The sequence below is a fragment of the Hippopotamus amphibius genome, chromosome 2, assembly GCF_030028045.1.
Source record: "Hippopotamus amphibius kiboko isolate mHipAmp2 chromosome 2, mHipAmp2.hap2, whole genome shotgun sequence".
Taxonomy (NCBI): domain Eukaryota; kingdom Metazoa; phylum Chordata; class Mammalia; order Artiodactyla; family Hippopotamidae; genus Hippopotamus; species Hippopotamus amphibius.
The window spans coordinates 184778127-184803334 of NC_080187.1; the positions used below are offsets into that span (position 1 = coordinate 184778127).

At 36.6% G+C, this 25208-nt stretch overlaps 1 protein-coding gene across 6 annotated transcripts in view; it reads right to left on the reverse strand.

Annotated features, from left to right (window-relative positions):
- Positions 1-9493: 9493 nt before the first annotated feature.
- EXD1 (exonuclease 3'-5' domain containing 1) overlaps positions 9494-25208 on the reverse strand; it is a 31311-nt gene continuing 15596 nt past the window's right edge. For 5 of the 6 annotated variants that reach the window (XM_057724404.1, XM_057724403.1, XM_057724409.1 and 2 more), the window contains 6 exons: positions 23977-24063; positions 18014-18118; positions 17855-17935; positions 15797-15940; positions 14933-15124; positions 9494-10946 (listed from right to left, as the gene is read on the reverse strand). In XM_057724404.1, the coding sequence (XP_057580387.1) occupies positions 10287-10946; positions 14933-15124; positions 15797-15940; positions 17855-17935; positions 18014-18118; positions 23977-24063 (1269 nt within the window). In that variant the 3' untranslated portion in view covers positions 9494-10286. The remainder of the gene's footprint in view (positions 10947-14932; positions 15125-15796; positions 15941-17854; positions 17936-18013; positions 18119-23976; positions 24064-25208) is intronic. The other variant, XM_057724406.1, reaches the window with a different exon arrangement.

Below are 25208 nucleotides of genomic sequence, written 5' to 3' on the forward strand. Positions count from 1 at the left end.
GAACCAACTAGGCCCAAGAGGCAGAACATTTGACTTCCAGTAGACCTTGAGCCTTATGATACACTCATTGTAATACAAGCATGCTAAATGACACACCCACTAGAGCCTTGACAGCGGACGATTTCCATGACTACAACCAGAAAAGCCCATACAAGGACTGAAAAGGAAAGCTGCATCAGTTTCAGGTCCTAGCCACACCCCTATTCTCAGATAACTCATGAATATTCCTCCCACTCTTTCCAATTCCTTCTTTTTGGCTGGACCTTCCTGTATATTTGGTGTCTCCACAGGAATTAGGTTGAGAAGTTGCTTTGCAAACTAGGTTCTTGCTTCTCCATTCTTTGGCCATTGAATAGAGCTTACGCTATCCCAGCCTCAGCATCAGTTTCATTATCGGCTGCACGAATCCAATCAGAAAAAGAACCTCCCTGGTTGGGAAAGGGGGTCTCTGCCCAAGCTAGGACCCCAGTGCAGATCCAGTTGACTAATTTTGTTAGGGGAACCACTTACTGAAACTGCCTGCCCTAGCCAGGCCTGATAGTAACCACTTGCATGAGTTATCTTACAACAGGAGATAAGGAATGCAGAGCTAACAAGCTACCACCAACTGGAAGAATTCAGAAAAGTTCAAAAAGAGAGAGGAGATGCCAGTTCATATGTCTTACCAACCTCCCTGAATCCTTCTTGCTGGAATCCATCTTGGTTGAGTGATGTGAGCGCCACCAGGAAGGAGCCCGAGTCAGAACAATTGGCCAGAGACAACCCAGAAACCAACACCATTACAATAAAACTTGAGACTGTGAGCCACGTGGCGAAGTTCTCTTGGGTTCCCTTACCCTACTGCTCTCTGCCCAGGAACCCCTTCCCAATAAAATTTCTTGCTTTCTCAGCATGTGTATCTCCTCGGACAATTCATTTATGAGTGTAAGACAGAAGTCCATTCTCGGGCCCTGGAAGGGGTCCCCCTTCCTGCAACAATTTGGTAACAATATCAATGGACAGAATATGCAAATTTAAAAAAAATTTTTTGATGGTATCCAATTCATAGTTTTTTTTCTTTATGGTTTGTGCTTTTTTGCATCCCAGGAAAGAAATTTTTGTCTATCTCAGTGTCATGAAGATTTTCTCCTACATTTTCTTTGAAATTTTTTATAGTTTTATCTTTTACATTTAGGTATATGATTCATTTTGAGTACATTTTTTTTAAGTTGTAAAGTAAGGATTGGCTAAATTTTTTTTTCCCATTATGGAAACCTACTTGTTCTGCAAACATTTATTAAAAAGACAGTTTTTTCACTCGAGGGAGGGTGGGGGGGAGAGTCAAGGAAGGGAGGGAATACGGGGATATGTGTATAAAAACAGATGATTGAACTTGGTGTACCCCCCCAAAAATAATAACTAAATTAAAAAAAAAAAAGACAGTTTTTTCTTACATTGAATTTACCTTGGCACCTTTGTCAAAAATTAAAAATATTGGCCAATCAATATTGGACTTAATATGTGTGGTCTATTTCTGGGCTCAATATTTTGTTCCTTTCATCTCATGACTACCTTATACCAATACCATACTGCTTTGATTACTGTTGCTTTAAAGTCTTTAAATCAGGTAGTAAAAATTTTCCAACTTTATTCTCCCTTTTCTAAATTGTTCTAGCTACTCTAAGTCCTTTGTATTTCCATATACATTTTGGAATCACCGTGTCATTTTCTACATAAAAGCCTGCTTGGATTTTGACTGTGATTGTAATGAATCTATAGATTAATTTGGGGATAATTTATATCTTAACAATACTGAGCCTTCCATGGTATATTTTCCATTTATTACACCTTCTTCAGTTTCTTCCAGAAATATTTTGTAGTTTTTAATATGTCTTGCACATATTTTATTAAACAAATCCTGAAGAATATCATGTTTTTGGACATTATTATAAATTATATTTTTAAAAATTTCAGTTACTGATTGACCATTGCTAGTATTTTTTGTATACTCACATTTTTTTATATTGGCAGTGTACCCTGTAACATTGCTAAATTCACTTACGGGTTCTAGCAGGTTTTTGTAGATTCTTTAGGATTTTACATGCACATGATCATGTCATGTAAAAACACTTTACTTTTAAAATTTCTAATCTATATGCTTTTTCTTTATTTTTCTTGCCCTATTCCACTAGTTATTCCCTACAGTAAAATTTTTACAAAATATATATTTATTTAGGTTGCATCGGGTCTTAGTTGTGGCCTGTGGGATCTTTAGTTTCGCATGTGGACTCTTCATCACAGCATGCATGTAGGACCTAGTTCCCTTACCAGGGATCGAACCTGGGCCTCCTGCATTGGGAACGCGGAGTCTTATCCACTGGATCACCAGGGAAATCTCTACAGAACAATTCTGAATTGAAGTAGTGAAAGCAGATATCCTTTCTTTTTCTCTAATATATAGGGAAAACATTCAGACTTTCATCATTATAAGTGTGATGTTAGTAATAGTTTTCTCTCCCCAATTTAAAAAAAAATGTGGTAAAACACACATAACATAAAATTTACCATCTCATTCCTTTTTACATGTATTGTTCACTGGTATTAGGTACATTCATATTGTTGTGCAACCACCACAGCCATCAATCTCCAGAATTCCTTTCAACTTGCAAAGTTGAAACTGTGTAAATGATCACTCCCCATTTCTTCTTTCCCCCAGCCCCAGCAACCACCACTCTACTTTCTGTCTCTATAATTTTGATAACTCTAGATACCTCATATTATTTTTTGTGACTGGCTTATTTCATTTACCATAATGCACTCAAGTTTCATCCATGTCATAGCATATTGCAGAATTTTCTCCCTTTTTAAAGGCTGAATAATATTCCATTGTGTATATAGACCACATTTTGCTTATCCATTCATCTGTTGATGGCCACTTGGATAGGTGGTATCTTGTAGTTTTGATTTGCATTTCTCTATTATTTAGTGATGTTAAGCATCTTTTCATGTGCTGATTGGCCATTTGCATGTCTTCTTTAGAGAAATGTCTATTCAAGTCTGTCTTTTTTTTTTTAATTTGTTTATTTATTTATTTAATTTTATTAGCTATGTGGGGGTCTTCATTGCTGCACACAGGCTTTCTCTAGTTGCGGTGAGCGGGGGCTACTCTTCATTTGTGGTGCGTGGGCTTCTCATTGCAATGGCCTCTTTTGTTGCAGAGCATAGGCTCTAGGTGCGTGGGCTTCAGTAGTTGCAGCACATGGGCTCAATAGTTATGTCACACGGGCTTAGTTGCTCCGTGGCATGTGGTATCTTCCTGGGGCAGGGCTTGAACCCATGTCCCCTGCATTGGCAGGCGGATTCTTACCCACTGCGCCACCTAGGAAGTCCCAGTCTGACTGTTTTTGAATCAGGTTTTTTGTTGTTTAATTTTAGGAGTTCTCTATATATTCTGGATTTGAATCCCTTAACAAATGCGTGATTTGCAAACATATTCTCCCATTCTGTGGATTGTCTTTTTACTGTTTGGTTTTTTTTTTTGGCTGAGCAGCATGTATGATCTTAGTTCCCGGACCAGGACTCCAACACATGTCCCCTGCAGTCCTGCAGTGGAAGCATGGAGTCCTAACTACTGGACCACTAGGGAATTCCCTTTACTCTTTTTTTTTTTTAATTTATTTATTTATTTTATTTATTTATTGGCTGCATTAGGTCTTCGTTGCTGCACACGGGCTTTCTCTAGTTGCTGCGAGTGGGGGCTACTCTTCATTGTGGTGCGCAGGCTCCTCATTGTAGTGGTTTCTCTTGTTGTGGAGCACGGGCTCTAGGCGCATGGGCTTCGATAGTTGTGGCACATGGGCTCAGTAGTAGTGGCTCATGGGCTCCAGAGCACAGGCTCAATAGTTGTGGCACACGGGCTTACTTGCTCTATGGCATGTGGAATCTTCCCAGGGCAGGGCTCGAACCCGTGTCCCCTGCATTGGCAGGCGGATTCTTTACCACTGCGCCACCTAGGAAGTCCCCCTTTACTCTTTTAATATTGTCTTTTCATGCAAAAATTTTTAAAACTTTCACAAAGTCCAATTCGTCTATTTTTTCTTTTGTTCCCTGTGACTTTGGTGTCAGTAGTAGGGTTTTTTGTTTGTTTGAATTTTTATTTATTTATTTTTTTGGGGGGGCGTACACCAAGTTCAATCATCTGTTTTTATACACATATCCCCGTAGTAGGTTTTTTAAAAAAGACCTTTATTAGGTAAAGTCCCCTGCTAATCCTAGTTTGCTGAGAGGTTTTTGTTTTTGTTTTTGCTTTTTACCATTAATAGATGTACAATTTTGGCAGAAAAAATTTTCAGTAGCTACTGAGATAATCATATGGTTTTTCTCCTTTATTCTGTTAATTTGATATATTCATTTTCGTGTTAAATCACACTTGCATTCCTGGGATAAACTCCATTTGGTCATGATGTATTATTCTTTTTATATATGTCTGGATTCTATTTGCCAACATTTTGTTAAGGATTATTGCCTCATGTTCATAAGAGATATTTGTCTATAGTCTTCTTTTCTTGCAATGTTGTTGTCTGGTTTTGGTATATGGTAATGCTGGCCTCATAAAATGAGTTGGGAAGTGACCCTTCCTTTTTTATTTCCTGGAAGGATTAGTATTATTGGTTCCTTACATAGAAATTCACAAGAAAAGCTATCTGGGAAAAAGTTTGCTTTAGGGAAGTTTTTAAATTATGAATTCAATGCATTTAATTGATTTGGAGCTATTCAGGTTTTCTATTTCTTCCTGAATCAGTTTTTGTATTTTGTGTTTTTCAATGAATTTGTGCATTTCAACTAAGTTTTTCAATTTGTGGGCATAGAATTGTTCAAAGTAGTCCCTTGTTATCCTTTTAATACAGTGGTCCCCAACCTTTCTGGCACCAGGGGCAATGGGGAGTGATGGGGAGTGATGAGGAGTGGCAGATGATTGCTTGCCCACCGCTCACCTCCTGCTGTGCGGCCTGGTTCATAACAAGATGTGGACCAGTACCGGTCCACAGCCCAGGGGCTGGGGACCCCTGTTTTAATATATGTTTACAGTTTAATATATATAGTTTTACATATATATTATAGAAACAATCTTTCATTTCTGATATTGGTAATTTGTGCCTTTTTAAAAAAAATCTTGGTCAGTATGGGTAAAAGTTTCACAATTTTACTGATCTTACAGGTTTTAGTTTCATTGATTTTCTCTCTCCACTTTTAACTTTATTGATTTCTATTCTTATCATTGTTTCATCCTACTTAGCTCAACTTTAATTTAGTCTTCCTTTTCTAGCTTAAGATGGAAGCTGAGATCACTAGTTTTATTTATTTTTTTATTTTTAACTTTTAGATAATGAACATTTAAAAAATTTTATTTATATATTTTATTTTTTATTTATTGGCTGCATTGAGTCTTCATTGCTGTGTGTGGGCTTTCTGTAATTATGGAGAGCAGGGGCTACTCTTCATTGCAGTGCGCAGGCTTCTTATTGTAGTAGCTTCTCTTGTTGCGGAGCACGGGCTCTAGGTGCACGGGCCTCAGTAGTTGCAGCACATGGGCTCAATAGTTGTGGCTCGTGGGCTCTAGAGCACAGGATCAGTAGTTGTGGCTCACGGGCTTAGTTGCTCCGTGGCATGTGGGATCTTCCCAGACCAGGGCTCGAACCCGTGTCTCCTGCATTAGCAGGCGGATTCTCAACCACCGTGCCACCAAGGAAGCCCTGAGACCACTAGTTTTAGATCTTTCATGTGTTACTGTGTAAGTATTTAAAGATATAAATTTTCTTCTATGCTTATCTTTAGCTGCTTTTCACTGCAACCAATTGTAAAAGTACACACACCTTAACATGCAACAGAGAAAAAAAGGTTCATAAAATGATACTTTCCTTTACTGCACTCACATTCTCTATTCTATTACATTGTTTAAGAAATGACTAACTTGAAGCACAGTTTAGACATTTTTTATTTGCAATGACATATTAAGATTGGGTTGCTGGACTTCCTAGGTGCCACAGTGGTTAAGAATCCGCCTGCCAATGCAGGGGACATAGGTTCGATCCCTGCTCCAGGAAGATCCCACATGCCACGGAGCAACTAAGCCCGTGTGCCACAACTATTGAACCTGTGCTTTAGACCCCGTGAGCCACAACCACTGAACCCATGTGCTGCAACTACTGAAGCCCACGCGCCTAGAGCCCGAGCTCTGCAACAGGAGAAGACGTGGCAATGAGGAGCCCCACTCACCACAACAAAAGAAGCCCGTGCACAGCAAAAAAGGCCCAACACAGACAATAAAATAAATAAATTTAAAAAAACATTAAAAAAATAAAAATTAAAAAAAAAAAGATTGTGTTGCTGATTACACCTTGATTACAATTTGATGGCTTTTCCTGTTTGAGGAGCTTTATTAAATTGTAGAATTACAGGCTCAAATCCTATGAGTATATGGAACAGAATGTATTAAACTTTGTCTTAGGGTAAACCTAGCATTTTAGCTAAGATTCTTGTTTCATGTAACAATAAATATCATGCCTATGATATCACTGATGAGAGTTTCAAAACATTTCAAAGATGTCTTTCATCATGAGTATATAGACTTTGGTTTTATTTTAGGATTTATACGATTAAAATATTTTACCTATAATACTGCCCTTACTTAGAGATCAGGGACATTTATCAGGATTCAAATATTCCCAGTATTTATGTTCTCATTAATCTTCATGGTATCTAATGCAGGTAAGTAACAAAATATAACAGGAAACATTTCAGATTTATGGATAAAGAAATTAGAATTTTGAAAGTCAAAAGTATGCCATGCCTCTCAAGAAAGAAACCCAATGCTCTTGATAGTGCATCATTACTACAAAAATTGGAGCAGCAATATAACTGGTTAACACTTTTGGAAAGTAACTTAGCAATAACTGTAAAAATCTGTAAAAAACAAAACCAAGAAAACCTCTTTGACCTATTTCTGGAATTTCATTCTGACAAAATGATTCAAAACATGGAAAAGTAGGAAATAAGCAATTGGAAACAACCTGAATATATCAAAACAGAGCTAAATAAACCATGGTGTATCCTCTTAGAAATATTATGCAGTCATTAAAAATCTTGGGGATTCCCTGGTGGTCCAGTGGTTGGGACTCCACGCCTTTACTGCCAATGGCCTGCGTCTGATCGCTGGTCAGGGAACTAAGATCCCACAAGCTGCACAACACAGCCAAAAAAAAAAAAAACCCCACAAAACTTCACAAAGGGTGCATAACAGCATAGGAAAACATTCATAAAGTAGAAGGTATATATATAACTGTGTTTAACTGTGTAGGGAGGGAAACCTATGCATAAATACTGACATTAACAAAAACATTACCTGCTTTTTCTATTGGGTTAGAGAAATGAGTAAATTTTTTCTTAGTTTCCTCTATTTTCCAAATTCTATTTAATAGCATATTAATTTTAAAATGAAACATCTGTTTAAAATGTTGGTTGTTAGGATTATAAAATGGAAAAATACTTGATATAAAAAAACACAATAAATATATTTATGTCATGGTTGTGACTGTGTGTGTGTATGTGTGTTGATAAAGAGAGAATGAGAGAGAAAAAATTGAAAGAAAAGTGCCAAAATGCTAGAAAGGGTTGTGTAATGTGGAATGATAGTGGAGCATTTTTTTCTCTTTATTTTCTAAATTTTCTGTAAGGTATTTATTGATGTTACCTTTATAATAAATGCCTTTTTGATAAGGATACCTGGCTAATCACCCTCAGGTCCCCAAGTTTGCACCAGGCCTGATCTCAGCCTGCTGCTGAGACTTGCCTTGTGCCAAAACAATGACAGGCCTACAGTGTATTAAAATTCTATTGTGTCATGTTAGGCTTTATCAAGCCCACAGCCAGACTGGAGGCAAAGCTGCTACAATGATTTTTTTCATACTATAGTTGAAAGAACATTGAATGGACCAAGAAGCAAGAAACACTGGTTCTAGTCTCAGTGCAGCTTTTTTCTTCAAGGAAGTCATTTAACTCTGTTTCCTAATTCCCAAATTAAAAGGATCAGATTGCTTGTCAGAATCTCTAACTGCAGATCATGTACAGAAAGGTCAGATCAGAAAGGTCAGACCTGAGTAGGACAGATGTAGGAACTCAGTGTAGACTGAAGCAAGACTCCAAGAGTTTTTGGGAAAGCAAGCAGTATGGTTTATAAACTCTCAACTAGAAAAATATAGAGTAAGAACTCAACAATGGGTTGGGTCAAGAACCAAAGATTTCCCAAAATTCTGAACAAAATTTAGATAAGAAATCTGAGGAATGGCACAGAGCACTAGTAACAGGGCTTGAATAACCCAGGGATTCTTTTACACTCCATCCTGGGAAGGACAGAACTTCATGGTAGGATCTGACCACATGGACTATAGGTAGGCACTTCAGGCTAGAATGAGAATATGGAGAAAAATGCAGCTCCAGTTATATGAGAATTTCACTAAGAAAATACTGTGATGAAACCCAAAAGGCTGATTTAGTTCTGGAAGTCAAATTACTTCTCAAATAGCAGTGTTCAATAGAACTTTCTGAAATGATGGAAATGTTCTATACCTGTGATATTCAATACGGTAGCCACTGGGTATATGAAACTATTGAGTATTGCGTATATAGCAAGTACAACCGAGGAACTGAATTTTTAATTTTATTTCATTTTAATCAATTTAATTTTAAATTTAAATAGCCACATATAGCTACCATACTGAGTGGCATAGCAAAGGTCCAACAGAATCCTGTTGTTCTTTATTAGTCACAAAACACATAATGAAAGAAGAATCCTTTCTTTAAATATGAAGAACATTACATTTTTCTTTGTAACCTGTATATATACATGTATGTACACAGAAATGTTGTATGTGGTATGGTTCCATAAGAAGCTAAATCAGAATAAACCTAGATTAACCATTTTCTGGGCTCAATCTGAAAATGCATTCACCCAAGATGAACCAGAAACCACCTTGACCTTCTGAACTATAGACAAAGTGAGACACAGCAACTGCAGGGCTGAGCTGACTGCTCTTAGGCCTGCCTTCATCTTAAGCTTAGACCAGCTCTGGGCTCTGGAAGGCATGCTGTTCTTTCAGTGGTACTCATGATAGAATCAATGAGCACAGATAAGGATGTTCCTAATTTTAGACTGTCCCTAAGTTTCCCCTAAGTGTAATAAGTAGTAGAGGCCTGTATAACAGTCAAATTACAGATTTTTAGGGAATTCCCTGGCTGTCCAGCGGTTAGGGCTTGGCCCTTTCACTGCTGTGGCGCAGGTTTGATCCCTGGTCAGGGAACTAGGATTCAGCAAGCTGTGCAGTGCAGCCAAAAAAAAAAAAAAAAAGGTTATAGATTTCTCACTGGATTCTAGACCTAGAAATCCAGACACATTCCAATTTATTCCTACCCTGACACAATGAAGAAAAGTGAGAGACAACCTAATACCAAAACAGGTTTATTGGTTATTATACACAAAAAAAGTCAGCAACTTGCAAGTATTCAATATAAAAAGGGCTTGGTACAAGCTACCTTCCTTGCACCCTAAGTAAGCATACCAATTCCAGGCAAACAGAGTGGAATCAAACTTCACGTTTACATAATAAACATACTCTAAAGAAGCCCCTGCTCTGTTAGGGAAATGGACAAAACTCTGTAAAAGTAAATGGAATGAAAATAAATTAAAACTGGGATACTGATTCCTGTAATAACATAAACTATCGCTTGTCTATGACATAAGACAGACCAAACATTTAAAATTTAAAAATAAAGTTAGTATTTTTCAGCTTTATTGAGGTATAACTGAAAAAGTTAGTATCTTAAAATGGAAAAAAGTACTGGTAAAGTTGTCAGGTACCAATGTTTTTTTAACTTATGGCTAGGAGTTTTACCAACCCCCTTCAAACCAAAAAATACAAAAAATTTAAAAGAAGAATCTATATGATTTTTCCAGACACTAAGTCCAAAATTTTTCCCTTCTTCAAATCCTTTAAACCCACATTATGAGAAATAATTCAGCCTGGCCACAGTGATATAATCAGAAAACTTACTTTTTCCATTATTCAACTTATTCATTCCCATCCTAATCAAATTCCAGGAATATAGGAGTAAGCAAGAGGATATAATTTTCCCCGAAGCTGTGACTGAGGCAAAACTGAATTTACAACATGAGAAACTTAAGCACTGAGGAAGGCCCTGATGGCAGAGGAAATAAATCACGTTTACTGGCCTCCAGAACAAACTGCAGATCTCTAAGGCAGATTGGGAGACTCTGGATTCATCCAGGAATCAGTCTTCTCCAAAGCTGGGCAGGGAGGAAGTGTGGGAAGCACAGCTTTTCTAAAAGGATGAAAAATGTCACTTGGAGACACTCTGGTTTCCTGAGGAAGAGAAGGAGACACTGAAACATCTTGTTTTGTACATTTTAGATCTTCCTTGTTTTCCACCATCAGTAACTGTTCTATCTCCTCTTTCAAAGATAAATTTGTCTGAAACTCTTGTTTAGGTATCTTGAGGTATTCTTTTTGAGTTATTCTCTGGTCCTTAAACCCCTCTGACTCAGGGCAAATTCGTTTGTTACTGGAATCCTCACTGACTTCTTCCTTTATGGGAGGTAGATGTTGAGGTTCCGTTGTGGTTTGTTTACTCTTAGATTCTTCTTTCAGCAAATTTTCATCCTCATGAGATGTAAAATTTGGAGCTTTATCAAGCCTAGAATTTTTATAAAGTAAGAAACCTCTTACTTTTCCCTCTTTCCCTGCTGTCTCTGTCACAGACTTCTTTGGCTGTAGTACTGTCCTTATTAGGAGTCCTTGTGCATTTACTCTATATTCTTTTGCAGCTCTCTCTCTGCGCTGCCTCTGGAAGTCCTTGAGTTGAAGCAGTTCCTCTGGGAGCTCCATACACGTAGGCTAAGAAAAGAAAATGAATATAAGTCTACTATAACTAAACTTTTGAATATGGTCCTTAAAATCACTTCTGCTATACTTAACAGTATAGCAAGGGTCTATTCAAATGTGTTCTTATAGCACCCTCTAGTGTCTTCAATGATAGTAGTACTAGTTTTCGAGTAATTTAAATATTTTGAATCCAGTTTTGTGTGTATGTTGTGCATGTGTGTTTGTATAAAGATTATAAAATGGAAAGTAAGGGTCCATTCCAACCTCATCCCAACTGCCTTAGCAGGTGTATCCTCTAAAAAGCAGCTTCTTGTGTAGCATCCAGAAACAGTGTTTGCATATATGATCCCTTTCTAAATATTTATCTTTTCATTGGATTACATTTTTCAATTTTTATTTTCCCCAACTTTTTATTTTGATTACTCTTTCTAAAATTATTTTATACAAACGGTAACATAATACTATATATTCTTCTTCCTGATTCTTCTTGATTTTTCCTACTAAAAAATCTGTCTTGGAGATTTCTCAATATTGGCAATTTTAATGGCTGTCTGGATGTACCATAATTTGTTTAACCAAACCCTTATGGATGGATATTTGGGTTGTTTTCAGTATTTTTTCATTACATAAATGCTACAATAAGGAATATATTGAGAAAATGTCCTCTTTGTTACATGAGGCAAATAATTGTTCACAGGTTGTTTGCCCTTTGACTTTGTTCACATTATTTTCACCATACAAAATTTTAAAAGTCAAGTTTATTCATCTTTTATGAGTTCTGAGTATTTCTGAGTTGCATAGAAAAGCATTCCCTTATAAAACTCAATAGCAAAAAAGCAAATACTCTAATTTAAAAGTGAGCGAAGGACCTGAATAAACAATTTTCCAAAGACGATATTTAGATGGCCAATAGGTACATGAAAAGGTGCTCGACATCACTAGTTATCAGGGAAATGCAAATCAAAACCACGATGAGATATTATTAACACTTGTTAAGATGGCTATTATCAAAAAGAGAGATAACAAGTGCTGGTAAGAATGTGAAGAAAACAGAACTCATATACTGTTGATGGGAATGTAGCTACCATGGAAAACTGTGTGGTGGTTCCTCAAAAAATTAAAAATAGAACTATTATATGGTCCAGCAATCCCACGTCTGGGTACATATCTGAAGGATATGAAAACACAAAGAGACACGTACATTCCCTTGTTCACTGCATTATTCACAATAGTCACAATATGTAAACAACCCGTGTCTATCAACAGATAAATGGATAAAGATGTGGTGTATACATACATACAATAGAATATTATTCAGCCATAAAAAAGAAGGAACATTATGTCTTGCAACAATATGTTTGAACCTGGAGGGTATTATGCTAAGTGAAATAAGCCAGATAAAGACAATACTGCATGGTATCACTTGTATATGAAATCTTAAAAAAAAAAATCTGATTTCATAAAAACAGAGAATAGAATGGTGGTTCCCAGAGGCTGACAGAAGAGGGAAATGGGGAGAGGGTACAAACTTTCAGTTATAAGATAAATAAGTTCTGAGGATCTAATGTACAGCATGGTTACTATAGTTAAGTTCGGTATTACATAGTTGAAAGTTGCTGAGAGTAGATCTTAAGCATTCTCACCACAAAAAAAAAGTCAGCTATGAGGTGATGGAAGTGTTAAATATCTTTATCTTGGTAATCATTCCACAGTGTATATCAATCAAACCATCATGATGTACACTTTAAATATACAGGATTAATTTTGTCAACTATTCCTCAATAAACTGGGGGGACACAATCTCTATTATGAGATAACTTTCCTTTAATACTTTTGAAAAACTGTTTTATTTATTTATTTGGCTGTGCTGGGTCTTTGCTGTGACATGTGGTTTAGTTGCGGCATGAGGAATCTTTAGTTGTGGCACGTGGGATCTAGTTCCCTGACCAGGGATCAAACCTGGGCCCCCTGCATTGGGAGCACGGAGTCTTAGTCTCTGGACCACCAGGGAAGTCCCAGTACTTTTTTTCCAATAATTTTATAATTCCAGTTTTTACATAAATACTTGATCCATGGGATTTATTTTGGTGTGGTGAAAGAGATAACAATCCAGCTCTGATTCTCCTCCCCAACAATGGTTAGTCAATTGCCTAAGGCCATTTACTAAATAATTATCTTTTTCTCATTGACTGGAAATTCTACCTTTATTCCAACCATTACTGATATATATGAGATCTATTTCTGGGTCCCCCTCTGTTCCATGGCTCTGCCTATAGCTATATCGCTCACACTTAGTGTAGACATAGAATATGTTTTAATATCTGACAGGACTATTCTTATTTATGCTTATTCATCTGTATAAACACTATAATCACAGTTTGTCAAAATAATTATGGTTTTAATATTTTTCTTAGAATAAAGTTAGATTTAAAAGTTAATTTAGGAATAACTGAGAGCCAAAAATACTTAGTGTCCCCATTCAAGTCCTCTTTTATGCCATTTAATAATACTTTAACATTTTCTTCATCTCTATGTTCCACATTTCTTGCTAGACTTATTTCTAGATAATCTATTTTTTTGTTACAATTATAAATGAATTTTTTCTCCCATTATATTCTCTAGCTGTGTATAGGGATATAGGAAAGCTATTAAGTTTTATCTTATATTTATAGCCATTTTACTTAATTGCCTTTTTGTTTGTGGCAGTCTTTTTCAATTGATTCTTTTCAGTATTCAGGTGTATCATAGGTGAGTCATAATTCCTATTCCTTCTGTTCAATTTTTATAGTTCACCTTCTTTTTTCTAACCTCACTGGCTAATAGCTTCAGAAACTACTAAAGTAGTGGTGATAGTCACCATATTTGTATTTTTCTTGATATTAATGTTCCCAATCAAATATTAGGCAGTCTTCTTGCTTGAGATATATATTTTATCATGGTAAAGTATCTATTCCAATTTTAATCAATACTGTACATAGAATATTATCAAATTTTTTTTAGCAATAAACAGTGAGAGCAAAATATTAAAAAGTTAAAAAATTGTCCTTGGCTTTACAATGACAAATGAAAAACATTAAAATTCTCCAAACTATGCAAAGATTTTTACACTATTGTTTTCTTGTTAAACAGTGAGAACAAAATACAAAAAAGTTACAAAATAACTTTTTCAACATTTATGAGATAATCATAAGACTTTCTTGGCCCTCATAAAATACAGAATTTAATATTAAATATTAATTAAATATTATTAATATAATATTAAACCATGCTTGTAGCTAGAATCCAGAGACATTGATAGAAAAGTATAACATATCTAAATGGAGTTTGTACCAAAAATGCTATTATTTTATTTAGGATTTTGCATCAGTATTCCTAAATGAGAATCGTTTATAGCAGTAGCCTGTGAACTTTTTATGTAAGGAGCCAAATAGTAAATATTTTAGACTTTGTAAGCCACAAACATGGCTTTTGCATACTTTTTTTTTTAACAATCCTTTAAAACTGTAAAAATCATTCTTAGCTTGTGAGCTGTACAACATAGGCCATGGCCCCAGATTTGGCCTAATGCAATAGTTTGCCAACAACAGAAGTTTTCTTATATTGTGCTGGCTTCATAAAAATAACTAATGAAATATTAAATTTACCCTTTCTTTGAAAGATATATTGACTAGAAACAATTTAATATCATGAGAAAGTTGGTACCATATTTAAGAAAGGAGTTAGGACTTCTAGCATATCAACTTTTAGTTTTATTGAAACGCACGTCACCAGTTGCATCACATAAAATAAATGTCAGTGATCATAAAATATATATATAGTAAAAAAAAAACCAAAGTGCTCAAGGAGCTGAATTAGGCCTAAGCTATAGCCGCTGCAATAATATTTATAATCAAGTCTGCTGAAAGAAATCTGGTACAGCTGTGAAGAGTGGGTATCAATGTGCTCCCCCATGAGGAAGCGGAAGTCCTGAAAACACAGCCACAGAGAGTGGCACCTACCTCCATGCTTCCCAGCTGGTCTGCAGACCCTTCTCGGTAGGTGTTTAGGTACCCATCCACCAGGGTAGTTAGGTCAGACATCATTTCATCCAGTAGTACCAAGCGAAGGGGGAGCAGGTAGGTAGCTTCCAGGGCCAAAATTTTCAACAAAGAGGGTGAAAGAGGTCGTGTGAACCACAATTCTGGGTTTTCCTAGAGACACCAAAATAATCTTCTCTGAATAGTAAGCAAAACTTTAAAGAAAATAATGGTTTATCTAAGCACTGCTTAACTTAAATCACCATTACTGTCATTTTCTTCAATTATTACCTTCTACTTTCACACTATGGCTAGGCTTCTGAGAACATACACGCACGCACGCACACACACATATACACACACTTATTGTGTGTATACAGTGAGTATGTGTATGTGACGGGGTAAAGATGTAGTGGAGGGAGGGAGGGAAGGAAGGGGGCATCAGAGGGGAGAAAGAGAGAAACAGAGATACATAAATCAGGGCTTCTCATTCAAAACTGGAGGCAGCAGGACTGATTATACAGCCAAAATTGCAGCCAATATGGTCATGACCTAAGTTTGCATGCAAGGCTATTAGAAGCTGAAGAAAATCCATCTTACTTTGGGAGAAATAATTGGCATTTTTGTTCCATTGCTTTAATCCAAATTCCCAATAAAATCCCCACTTGTCCAACTTGAAAATTTATTTCAGAGTACTTTTTAATTGATAACCAACAAATCTAGATGCTGGCTTTTTTCCACTTGGGACCACAAACTGTTCCCATTTGGAACAACTACGATTTTGGCAACGTTCATATGCTTACATAGCAGCTGTCATTTCTCTATGGGACGTGCTTTAATACTCACCCGAATCCATTTTTGTTTCTCTTCTAGAAAGGAGAGATATTTAGGGGCTATTTTAAGGTGTCTGATTAAACTCTCCTGTAAAGTACTAATGCAGTTTGGAAGAAAGCCACCTGTTTCCATGGAAAATTGAAGGACATCTGCTACCTGTGGCATTAAAAAAAAACAGACCAGTCTGTAGAATATATACAGAGAGCTATCTCACAACAGAAATAGTACAAATACATTTAGAAAAACATCTTTAAATACCATTTTCCCCAAGGACGCACGTGACAGACAATGCCATCAGAAAATTTAAAGTTGTTAGGTTAACTTATTCTGAAACACTAGGGAAAAAAAAGAAAAAGAAAAAGGATCACCCAACTTTAATGTTTCCCTATTTTCTTTTCCACTTCTTTTATTTCCCTGCCTTATGGTTATTTATTACTCTTTGGTGCCGTTAAGGGCTGGGGAAAGGAAGATAAAATTAAAGAATTACTTCTACTTATTAGCAACTCAAAGTTTTGGTAAGGAAAGATAATAAAATTAAGAATTGGAATCATTATTTGTGTGTGGTGGGCTAAATAATGGCCCCAAAAGATATCCACATCCTAATACCTGGACCTGTGAATGTTATCTTAAATGGCAAAATGGACTCTGCAGCTGTGATTTGTTAAGGATACTGAGATAGGGAGATTAACTTGAATTATCCAGGTGGGCCCTCAGTGTAATCACAAGTATTCTTATGAGGCAGAGGGAGATTTTACTACAGTCAGAGAAGGTGATGTGAGGATGAAAGCAGACATTGGAGTGATGCACTCTGAAGATGGAAGGAGCCACAAGCCAAAGAATACAGGTGAAAGCTGAAAAGGCAAGGAAAGCGATTGTTCTCTCAGAGCCTCCAGAAGAAACCAGCCCTGCTGACACCTTGACTTTCACCCAAATGATTTCAGATGTCTGGCCTCCAGAACTGTAAGAGTAAACTTATGTTTTAAGCCACAAAATTTGTGGTGATTAGTTACAACAGCAATAGGAAAATAATACATTGTGTTAAAGGAAGGCAAATTGAAATAACTCTGAATTCCTGCTTCTTGCACTATGAAAATCTGAAAAGAAAAACATGGGAAGATATGCCAATGTCTTCATTAGACAACATACATGGGGTCTAATCAAGAAGCTTGACAGCCTGAAGGGAACAATAAGCAATTCTCTTACATTCTGTATTCAGCACAGACGCAAGCTCTGTGTAGTGAACGCTCTTGAAAGAAGACCCAAAGGAACATGTAAATGAGAGAAGTGGCACAAAGTTCATTACAAGCAGATACATAAAGAGTAAACTTAAACCACATACAATAACAGAGTTGAACTTTCAGGAATTTTCATTCAAAAATAATTGGCTAACTCATTATTTTAATCCCTCTCCAAAGACTCTAGGTTAATATATTCAAGATCTCCCTTTCATGGCATTAACCTAGAAGACTAGAAGAACTTAAAGAATACATAATGAAAACTAGTGGTTTTATGGCTCTCACAGCCAAACCAGAAACCCAGATCAGTTCTAAGATCTAGTATAGTCTAGGAATTTCTCATTTCTTTAGGTCCTTTAGATCAGAGAAAAACCACTTATCTTCAGGCTATTTGGCGCCAGAATAGGCTTTGGGGGCACATCTAGGACAACCTGCATCCCTGAGCTAGATGCCAATTAGCCATTACCCTTGACTGATACGTATGTGGTAAAGGCATAGACATGACTGTTCACCTCACAGTAAGAGTGCATGTCAGATTTCCAAATGACCCCAAAATTGTTAGAGTTTCTGAATGCTATAGAGTATGGAGCTTGCTTCTTATGTGAAAAATTCTGGAGCAAAATGAAGGGGAAAAACCCTAAATACTTATAAGTAATTTTTCTGCAGTGCTTCTACAGTTCACCAAATGTTCTCACATATTGTAAAAACATCTTACATGAGAAGTAGGCAGGAATGAGGCACACACAAAAAAGAGTTTCAATCATTCATCAGACAAAGCCTATTTTCTACAGGAGCCACATACACTGGATTGACTCTAGTGCTTCCCTGCATGTACCTGGGTGTCAAAGACATTATTCAGCAAAATTCCATACTGATGAGAAAGGCAATCGGAAAGCCAACGACAATCATGGATAACCTAAGGAATCAGAAGACAAAGAGTTATTAGAACCTGGCTGTTATTCTTACTAGCAGAGGAATCAACTTACACACTCACCTTCAGAATTCTCTTGTCTTCTAATACCATTTGAAGTCCATTGTTGAAAGCACGACTTCCCAGAAGGAAAATGTCAAATAAGTAAACTCGGCTATTTGTGGCCACCTACAACACACCATCCAGACACACATAAGAAAGAACTAGGGAAGGGGATCTGAGGATCAAGAAAGGCATTTGAAAAATATTTAACATCCTCATCTTTAAAGTAAACAACTGGTACTCACTGATTCTTGCTTCTTTTTAAATTTATCTTAAGTAAGAAAAACAAAACACAAAAACACTATCCCTGTGATTTTCAAAAGGAAAGAAAAGGACAAGCTAGTGGTTTAGCCTTTAGCTTTAAAAAAAAAAAAAGTTTTAAGTCTCCCTAATATCCAGCGATTATAGGTTTAAGGGGAACGAACAATATTTCACTCTCAATAACACAAAATGCTATTTCTCTGAGTTCCATAACATGCATGATTGTGTTAGGTGTTACATAAAATTACTAAATTACTCATAAGAGAAGATCCCTGTCCTCTAGCAGTTTAAAACAGGCAACAAATACACTGGCACAAATGGCAGGATGTGAAATACTGCCATTTTGATCAATTTTATGCAATTATAAGTATTCTAGATTGTTTCTGACCATAAAAGTCACAAAGGCCATACAGCTGGATAATCTACTGAGTCAAAGAATGAAGGCAAGAACAGATCCAAATAGGTCTAGAGAGCCAGCCATAGGACAGTCGGATGCCATCTTTGTCATTAAGGGAGCTAACTGTTGATACAGCTACAATTACCAGGCCTACCAGGCATCCATTCTCAGATCTTTCACGTTATTTGCTGTAATTTGAAACCTAAAAGAGTCAATCCCTGCTTTTTCTCTACTTCATTAATTGTAAAAACTGAATAGACACATTATAGAAGTTTGGAAAATAATTCTCTGCTAGAATGTAAACTCTGTGAGTGAAGAGGTTATATCAGATTCACCACTCGTAACTGAAGCAACAACTAGAACAGAGCCAGGCACGTGGATGGCTGTCATCCATCTCTCCAGTGAATTAGTGCATCACGCTGTACAACACTCCCATTTTTTCACATAAAAAATGTATGACTGGGCTTCCTAGGTGGCGCAGTGGTTAAGAATCCGCCTGCCAATGCAGAGGTCACGGGTTCGATCCCAGCTCCAGGAAGATCCCACATACCGCGGAGCAACTAAGCCCGTGTGCCAAAAAAAAAATACAAAAAAGTATGACTAATGATATGCATTTAAATCTATATCCCACTTTTTCCTTTCATAAACTTTCAAACATTTTTCTATACTGCATTTGTTATCAATTTTGACAGCCACATAAGATCTATCAAATATACTGTAATGTCTCCTACTGTTAACTATTTAAGTGGCTTCTGATTCTTCATCACTGTAAATGACGCCAAGATGAATAGGTTCTCACAGAATTTTTTCTTCATATTTTGAAACATTTAGGATAAATTCCCAGAAATAGCCCTGAGAAGTGGGCCAAAGGATAAAAAAAACTTTATGACTCTTAAAAAATAATTTGCTACCTTTATCTTAAGACATAATATTATACCTGAAAATATCTGATCACAGATGAAGGTTAAACATTTAAATAATTTAAAGTTAAAGAAAAGCAGTGGGAAATAGTGACAGAAAGAAAGCAGATTAGGAAAAACAAAACAGAACAAAGAAAGAAACACAAAATGAAAATAAAGGTTTAGGAATTAAAGGTGCCAGATACTGAGAAAAGTGAGGAGCTAGAAATAGAGGGATGGCTGGAGGTCTGTATATGAAGAAGTAAGCCTCCAAGTTATCTCCTTCCACTTCCACAGAGGACAGAAGATATATTCTCTGGATAAATCCAATGAGAGAGGCTCTAGGGTTGAGAATATAAGATGTAGAAGAGGGTAGGGGTTTGGTAATGGACTGAAAAATGAGTCTGAACACTGAATTGTGAGCCTTCAGACCTCTTCCCTTGTAGCTTCCAACTTGATACCACCAGCCTGTATTAGAACAGGAGGATAGAGGGCTCCAGGGAAGATGGCTTCAAGACAAAAATGCAGCACAGGTTATCAGGATAGAGGTAAGCATGTGGAAAACAATACTGAGGAGAAAATATGGGAAGACTTAGTCACAAATGAAAGGAAAACAAAGCTAGTAAGATGAGGCAATTATTAATTCTATGAAAACAAAAAGTCGGGCAAGTCAAGAAACAATCTTAATGGCTCAATAAGGCGCAATGGTTACATAGCCATAATCACATACAGCCTGAATCCTGTCTTAACCAAAAATTGGAAAAAACTTCCAAAAAAACCCAAAAACACGAATTCAAAAAGATATATGCACCCCAATGTTCATAGCCGCATTATTTACAATAACTAAGACATGGAAACAACCGAAGTGTTCATCAGCAGATGAAGGAATAAAGATGTGGTGTATATATATATACAATGCAATACTATTCAACCATAAAAAAGAATGAAACTTTGCCATTTGCAGCAACATGGATGGACTTGAAGGACGTTATGCTAAGTGAAATAAGTCAGACAGAGAAAGAGAAATACTGTAAGATATCACTGACATGTGGAATCTAAAAAATACAACAAACAAGTGACTATAACAAAAAAGAAGCTGACTCACAGATATAGAGAACAAACTAGTGGTTACCAGTGAAGAAGGGAACAACATAGGGGTGGGGGAGTTGGAGGTATAAACTACTGGGTGTAACACAGGCTCAAGGATATATTGTATACATGCAGATTACTGTATGTCAACAAAAAGAAAAGGATGTATTGCACATCATGGGGAATACAGCCAACAATTTTGTAATAACTGTAAGTGGAAAGTAACCTTTAAAAATTGTATAAAAATTAAAAAAAATTTTAACTGGGATATAACTAAATTGGAAGGCTCTAGGGGGGTATGGGTGCTATAAGGGAGCAAAATCTTTATTTACTATAATAAAAGTTAATCATTTGTAAAACTGATGAATAAAGAGAGAGCAGTAAACGTATTATTAAAAAAAGGAAAACAGAAACATTTCAACATGTTAAAAGTAGTTGCCTCCGTACTTTTTTGAGTCTGGTTCCCTGGTTTTTAAGACTGCTACCAGAGGACACTCCCTTTTTTTGTTTTTAATACATAGGGCATGTGATACTTTGATTTAAAAAATTAAACATACAAGTCCAAGGACCTGGTTGGAGAAAATGTGTCCATTGACTTGCTTGCAGTCACAAAGAGGGATATCTGTAACCAACTGGATGTCCCCTCTGGTATCTAGACAACCAAAAGGGACAAATTAGGAAATAACCTAGAGGTGCCCAGGCCTGCATTATCAGGAAGTCCACCCTTTTGTTTTGGTAGAGAGAGGTTTTGATTTAATTTCTTCCTCCCTCCCCCGTTTATTGAGATATAATTAGAATATAACTGTGTAAATTTAAGGTGTCTAACATGATAATTTGATGTAAGTATATACTGCAAAAGGATTACTACTACAAGGGTAGTTAACATACCTATCACCTCACATGGTTATCTTTTTTTGTGTGGTGAGAACTTTTAAGATCTACTCTCTTAGAAGCTTTTAAGCATACAATACAGTATTGTTATCTATAATTACCATGCTGTGCATTACATTCCTATAACCTATTTATCTTATAACTGGAAGTGATATCTTTTGACCACCTTCATCCATTACCCCCACTCCCCCACCTGTTTCTATGAGTTTGATTTTTTTTAGATTCCACATGTAAGTGAGAGCATACAGTATTTGTCTTTCTATGTCTGACATTTTATTTAGCTGAATCCCTCCAGGTTCATTCATGTTGTCACAAATGGCAGGATTCCCTTCTTTTTTTATGGCAGAATAATATTCCATTGTGTGTGTGTGTGTGTGTGTGTATATATATATATATATATATATATGTACATACACACCACATTTTCTTTATCTATTCATCCATCCATGGACACTTGGTTGTTTCCATGTATTGGCTATTATAAATAATGCTGCAATATGAACATGGGAATACAGTTATCTTTTTGAGATCCTGTTTTCATTTCCCTTGGACATATACCCAGAAGTTGAACTGCTGGACCATATGGTAGTTTTATCTTTAAATTTTTTGAGGAACCTCCATCCTGTTTCCATAGTAGCTCTACCAATTTATATCCCCACCAACAGTGCACAAAGCTTCCCTTTTCTCCATGTACTCATCAACACTTATCTCTTGTCATCTGGATAACAGCTGTCCTGTGTGAGGTGATATCTCATTGTAGTTTTGATTTGTATTGCCCTGATGATTAGTGATGCTGATCACCTTTTCATGTACCATTGGCATTTTGCATACCTTCTTTGGAAAAGTGTCTATTCCGATCCTTTGCCAATTTTAATTTTACTTATTTATTTATTTATTGCCTGTACCACATGGCATGCAGGATCTTAATTCCCCAACCAGGGACAGAACCCGTGCTCCCTGCAATGGAAGCACGAATTCTCAACCACTGGACTGCCAGGGAAGTCCGTGCTCATTTTTAAATTAGATTATTTGTTTTTTTTCAATTGAGTCATGTGAGTTCCCTATATATTTTGGGTATTAACCCCTTATCAGCTATATGGTTTGCAAACATTTTCTCCCATTTCAGATTACCTTTTCATTTTGTTGATCCTTTCTTTTAATGTGCAGAAGTTTTTTAATTTGATGCAGTCCAAATTGTTTAGTTTTGCTTTTGTTGTTTGTGGAAGCTTGTTTTAAATAATTTGCATTTGTGCTGTTAACTCAAACCTAGTCATCTAAAAGCTAAGGTTTACCTAGAAAGTGCATGGAACAAGAGGGAGGCAATCTAATCCTTGAGCAAAACTGGGCTTGATACCTCCATTCCTTTCCCTTTGAGAAAGTAAACATTCCAGAGGGAGGAGTTCAAGAAGGCAGATTGCCAATCCTAATAAAAAATATTCTCTCAGTAGGCTGATGTAGGTCTTCACTCAAAGGATGGAGGACATTGGTTAGAAATTTAGCTGGCTTTCTTGGCCCACCCCTTGCTTAAATACTGTTGCTGCTGAGTTTGACCAAAGGTGGTTACCCATCCTCTATTCGAGGCTCACTACAAACTTCTTTGGATATACTGGAGACCCTCACCTGACATTTCCTTGATCCAGGAAGATAAAAATGATGTGGCAGAAATCTACTGTGGAAAGCTACTAACCAGAAGGAATGATAAGAAATTCTCCACATATCTAAGGCAACAGAACAGAGCTGGGAAAGAAGACCTCAAGTAGAGCCTCTGAGACAGTAATGATGATTATAAAGCTCTTTCCTTTTTTTTTCGGCCGCACCATGTGGTGTGCAGGATCTAAGTTCCCTGACCAGGGATCAAACCCGTGCACTGGGAGCATGGAGTCTTAACCACTGGACTGCCAGGGAAGTCTCTAAAGCTCTTTCCTTTTGAAAATAATAAACTGAGTACAAGAAAACTCAAAGACATTCCAAACAAGTTATAGGACAGTGACACCAGGGTGACATAAAAAAGACAATTAAAATAAATTTACAGGACTTCCCTGGTGGTGCAGTGGTTGGGAGTCTGCCTGTCAATGCAGGGGACATGGGTTCGATCCCTGGGTCGGGAAGATCCCACATGTTGTGGAACAACTAAGCCCATGTGCCACAACTACTGTGCCTGCGCTCTAGAGCCCACGAGCCACAACTACTGAGCCCTCATGCCACAACTACTGAAGCCTGCACGCCTAGAGCCTGTGCTCTGCAACAAGAGAAGCCACTGCAATGAGAAGCCTGTGTACCGCAACTAAGAGTAGCCCCAGCTATCCGCAACTACAGAAAGCCCACCCACAGCAACAAAGACCCAATTCAGCCAATAAATAAATAAATTAAAAATAAAATAAAATAAAATAAACTTACCCATGAATCTACAACTATTTCAAAATAAAAAGTTTTAAGAAATCTTTTACCTGAAGCCAACATAGTTTCCCGTGACGACACACATTAGCTCCTTCTGCTGCCACACTCAGGACAACTTGCTTCTTGATGTGGAGCATCTGGTGAAAAAAGGAAGAAAATAAAAATCTTCAGGAAATAAATGTTGCAGTTATGACATCATGAATGGCACAAGTAAAATGGCTAGAAATAAAGTGGATCGTATTGTTTTAAACTTACAAAATTCAAAACATGTCTGCTTCACACACACACACACACACACACACACGCACGCACACACACACACGTCACATTGAATGCTTGTGATCCTCTTTTCAGGGTTCACAAAGTTATTCCACAACTGCAAAATAAATCATTCATATTGCAAATGCTAATAAGAGTTGAAAACTCAGATACCTTTTGTAACCACTGATGTTACAGTGAAAGATTTCTAGTCTTCATGGCAAGATTCCTCATGCAAAGAACTGCAACCTAACACAGGGCCACTTACTGTACCTAAAGGGAACTCACACAGTGGCTGAGTCTCACAGTATCTACTGTTCAGAATGAGAAAAACACAGACTCAACAGGTCCTTTAAAATCTTGCATTCATTAAATTACTCGAAACTGAAATAAGATATCCTGGAAACACATGCTGGTCCTCTTACTACCTACAATTTTACAATATTTCAAAACATTATACAATTCTAAAATCCTTACTCCATAATCCATGAAAATATCTACATGGCACAAGATTCTCCCCATTCTACAGGCAGATAAATTACTCAAGAATAGAAAGGCAAAGTAACTTACACTAGCACAATATCTTCCTTCACAGAGCATAAAGTGTTCTATATTCTGAATAACTTTCATCAATGACGATAAAAGGGGACAGAACTTCAGTTCCATTTTCAATTAATAAGAAGGCTGCAAAACCAGGCACAAAAGCTGTATTTCCCTATTGATGAGAATTTCCAACTAACTCTCTAAATTTCCAAAGCAAAAGTTCTTATCCTATTTTTTGTTGTTGTCATGGACACTTTAATGCATCTGTTGATATATAAAGAATTTTTATAACTCAATTAAAATAGCAAATGACTAGATATTTCTCTAAAGAAGATATACAAATAACCAATAAACCTATATGGGAAAAGAATCTAAAAATGAGTGGATATATGTATATGTATAACTGATTCACTTTGCTGTATATGTGAAACTAACACAACATTGTAAATCAACTATACTCTAATAAAAATTTTTTAAAAAA